We start from the raw sequence: 3,564 nt of genomic DNA, 5'->3' as shown, positions 1-3,564 counted from the left end.
CAGGGCCCGGGCTGGGGCGCCACCCACCTCTGTGGCGCCGTTCACCCATCTGTAAAATGGGTCCGCCGGCCCATAATGGCTGGCCGGGAAGATCCAGAACCGAGGCCTGTCCCCGGCGCTCTGGCTGCGGTGAGGCCGGGGTTGAGGCTGCTGCGGCTTGGGGTGGGCCACGTGGCCTGGGACCCCCTGGCGGCTCACACCAGGCTGTGGGTCCCTGCTCTTGCCCGAGCCCCTCTCCCGCCATGCAGTGGCCCCCAGCCCCGGGATGAGGCCACACCTCTTGCTCTCAGCTGCGGGTCTGCCGGGGGTCTGCAGAGCGTGACTCCATGCAAGTGGTGGGAGCACATGGCGGGCGGGGGCCGAAGTGTCTACCACCCCATCGGGTGGTGGTTTTAGAAACAGGGTCAGTGCCAGGTTCAGCTGGGCAGGACCTGAGCTCACTGGCGGGACTGGCCAGTCCCTCCTCATCTCCACACCCCAGCCGTGGTGGAAATGGCCAGTGGGAAAGCCCATCCTCAGGGGCACTGGCAGCCTCGAAGGTGGAGGCTATTCATGTGAAAGAAGCCTCGTTCATCCTGGCCACCCAGGCAGGTGGTCACCATGGGTAGGTGGTCACCCAGGGCAGGTGGTCACCCCAGATAGGCAGTCTTCCAGGGAGTAGGCGGTCCCCTAGGTGTATGGTCCCCCAGGTGTATGGTCCCCCAGGTAGGTAGTCACTATGGGCAGGCGGTCACCCTGGATAGGTGCTTACCTGGGGCAGGTGGTTATCCCAGAGAGGGGATCATCCCACAGGCAGTCACCCTGGATAGGCGGTCTCCTGGGGTAGGTAGTCACCTGGCCAGGCAGTCACCCAGGTCAGCAGTCACTCCAGATAGGAGGTCACCCAGGCAGGCGGTCACCTGGGTGAGCGGTTGCTGTTAGAGTCTCTCCCTGCTCGGACCTGGTCCTGAGGGTGCTTCCATGCCTAGTGGCCCGAGGCTGGGGAGAGGAGGGCTCTGGAGGTGCTGGGGGCTCGGGACCGGCCCCAGGAGTGAGGGGATCGCAGCGTGACCCAAGACCTCTCCTACAGCTGGCTCCTTCCAGAAGGCGCCTCCAAGCCTCAGTGACCACCCCCGCCCCCACTGCATCCCTTGGGTGAGGTCAGAGCTTTGACTCATGAGGCCGCTGTGGCCCCAGAACCCAGCGTGGCCTTAGCCTCCCTGGTGATAGGAGCCAGGGGTTCTGTCCCCATCCAGAGGCCTCAGGGCCACATGGGGCTGTCCTGGGACCAGCTAACTAGACCCAGGCCTGAGGTTCAGGCAGGAGTCTTGGCTGGGTCTTTCCAAGCCAGGTGTGGTCATCTTGGGTGCCCATCCTCAAGGTGAGCTGGGTGCAGTGCCACAGCTGGGACGAGCCCAGGGTGCCACCCTCCCCGTCCAGTCATGCCGAGGGCTGGGCTGCAGGTACCAGCATCCCCTTCCTGGGGACGGCATCCCTGTGTCCCAGGAGGTGCTTGGGGGCACAGATGGGGAATCAGGGCACAGCAGCTGGTAACAGGCTGTCAGAGACTAGCTGGGAGCAGCAACAGGAGCGTGGGAGAGAGACCGCCACGGCTTCTCACAAGTGGTGTCACCTGCCTTCCTGCACATGCCCTGGGTGATGTGGCTCTCCTGCGCTGTCTTGGGCTTCCGGGAAGTCAAGCCCACTCACCATAGACTTGCACCGCCTGGTAGGCTGAGCCACCCTGATGTGAGAGGAAGGAGAGTGTCCTCACACCTTGCTGGTCACCGCCGGCCCATGTGCATTCAGGCCTCGGGGCAGAGCAGGGCTGGGCATAGAGTCTTGGCTGGTTCTTGACCCGTAAGGCCCCAGGCACGTGGGCAGCTCTAATGTCCAGGGTGGGAGGGCTCAGAGGAACCGTGGGTTGGGGGACCCAAGTCTCAGTGTGGCAGTCGTCCAGGGCCAGGCACTGGGGACCTCGGGAAGCAGAGCAGATGCGTCTCCGCCCGTAAAGATACCGTAATGCCACCACAGTGGGCATGTGAGAGCCGGACAGCCGGGAAGGGGACAGGCCAGTGATAGGCCTGGGCCCCACCCAGACAGCTGCGATTGCTCCCTGCATGTGTTCCACGGTGCTCGAGCTTCCCTCCCCTGTGTCATTCCAGAAGCGTCCCCGTTCTCCGGGGAGGAGGACATGAATGACCCCGAGGCCCTGAGGTCCCTGCTGTCCCTGCAGTGGAAGAACCGTGCAGCCAGCTTCCAGGCTGAGAGGAGGTTCAACGCGGTGGCTGCACTCACGGAGCCCTACTGCGCCATCTGCACGCTCTTCTACCCTTACAGCCAGGTGGGCATGGGTGGCACAGGGCACACCGGGCACACTCCCCTGGTGCCCTCGTGGGCAGGGTTGTGGGGTGGGGGTGCCCTGACATGGGTGCTGTAGAGGGAGCAGTGGCCCACACACTTCTGGTGCCCAGGGCGGGAGGAGTTGGCCCAGTTTCCCACGTTCTGAAGGCCCAGGGGTGAGTTGGGTTTCCACATTTTGCAGAATGGGCTGGGACGGGCTGTGGGCAGTGGGCAGCGGAGCAAGGAGGGTGGCGGGTCGCTGCCCTCCACAAACCTGTGGCCTGGAGCTGAGCGGTGGGGAGGGGCTGGGTGTGCTGGGTGCCGTGAGGGACCCGTTGGCCAGTTGGGGCTGGGAGACAGCCCGTGTGGCAGCGTTCTCGGGAACCGGGCACCTGTGCCACAGTCCCGTCTGGGCCCCTGCCCTCACGCCTGCCTGGCCTCTGCACGTCTGTCCCAGGCCCAGCCCTGCTCTCTTCCTCCGAGTGTCTCAGCCGCGCCTCCCTCCCTACTCCTGGTCTCCAGGCCTCCCCAGGATGGAGCTGCACCCACTGGCTTGGCTCCCCCAGCTCCCAGCTGTACCTGGTGCTTCCGGGCGCTGGGGCACTGCCCTGGGTGGCGACAGAGTAGGGTGGGGGACGTGCATGCTGGGGCGCATGCCTGTCACAGGCCTGCCACTCAGGGCTGCCCACACCTGCCGTCCCGAGTGGGACTGGCACTCTGGTCACGGAGACACACAAGACACAGGCGCTGTCTGCCCTCTGTGTGGCCCCAGAGGCTGCTGGGAGCCCAAGGGCCAGGAACAGCAGTTCAGACGTGAATCTTGCCGTGCCGTTCACCAGGGGGCATTGTGACCGGCTCAGCCACGCCCCAACCAGCAAGCCCCTGTACCCAGGCCACGTGGGCCAGCGCGGGCACCACGTCTGGATGTGACCCTGGTGGGAGGGTCTCTGGCAGGGCCAGGATGGGATCAGACTGTGCCAGGGGCTCCCCTGAACTTTCCAGAAGGCCGGGGGAGGGAGAGAAGTCTGAAGGTGGCCCCACCAGCTGACCTGGGCTGCCAGGTTCAGGCGTCCCACACCGAGGCAGGCCCTGCAGCTGGCAGGCCCTGAGTCAAGGTCTCCACTGAAGACCCTGTCCCTGCAGGCCCTGCAGATGGAGAAGGAGGTGCCCCAGGTCTCCCTTGGGGAGGGCTCTGCAGCAGCACCACCTTCCAAGAGCGGCCAGAAGACGCGGCCGCTGGTT

The 3,564-nt window shown here is 65.4% G+C and overlaps 1 protein-coding gene across 1 annotated transcript in view; it reads left to right on the top strand.

Moving 5' to 3' along the window:
* The window catches only part of KDM4B (lysine demethylase 4B), a gene marked incomplete at its 3' end in the record, with an annotated part of 77,810 nt that extends 74,249 nt beyond the window's left edge, over nt 1-3,561 (top strand). The window contains exons 12-14 of the mRNA XM_021707987.1: nt 690-705; nt 2,145-2,323; nt 3,466-3,561. Of these exons, the coding sequence (XP_021563662.1) occupies nt 690-705; nt 2,145-2,323; nt 3,466-3,561 (291 nt within the window). The remainder of the gene's footprint in view (nt 1-689; nt 706-2,144; nt 2,324-3,465) is intronic.
* Nucleotides 3,562-3,564: the final 3 nt, after the last annotated feature.

Source organism: Carlito syrichta, unplaced genomic scaffold (assembly GCF_000164805.1).
Source record: "Carlito syrichta isolate Samal-C Ts95f unplaced genomic scaffold, Tarsius_syrichta-2.0.1 Scaffold130367, whole genome shotgun sequence".
Lineage (NCBI taxonomy): Eukaryota > Metazoa > Chordata > Mammalia > Primates > Tarsiidae > Carlito > Carlito syrichta.
This window is presented reverse-complemented; position numbering and strand designations above follow the sequence as displayed.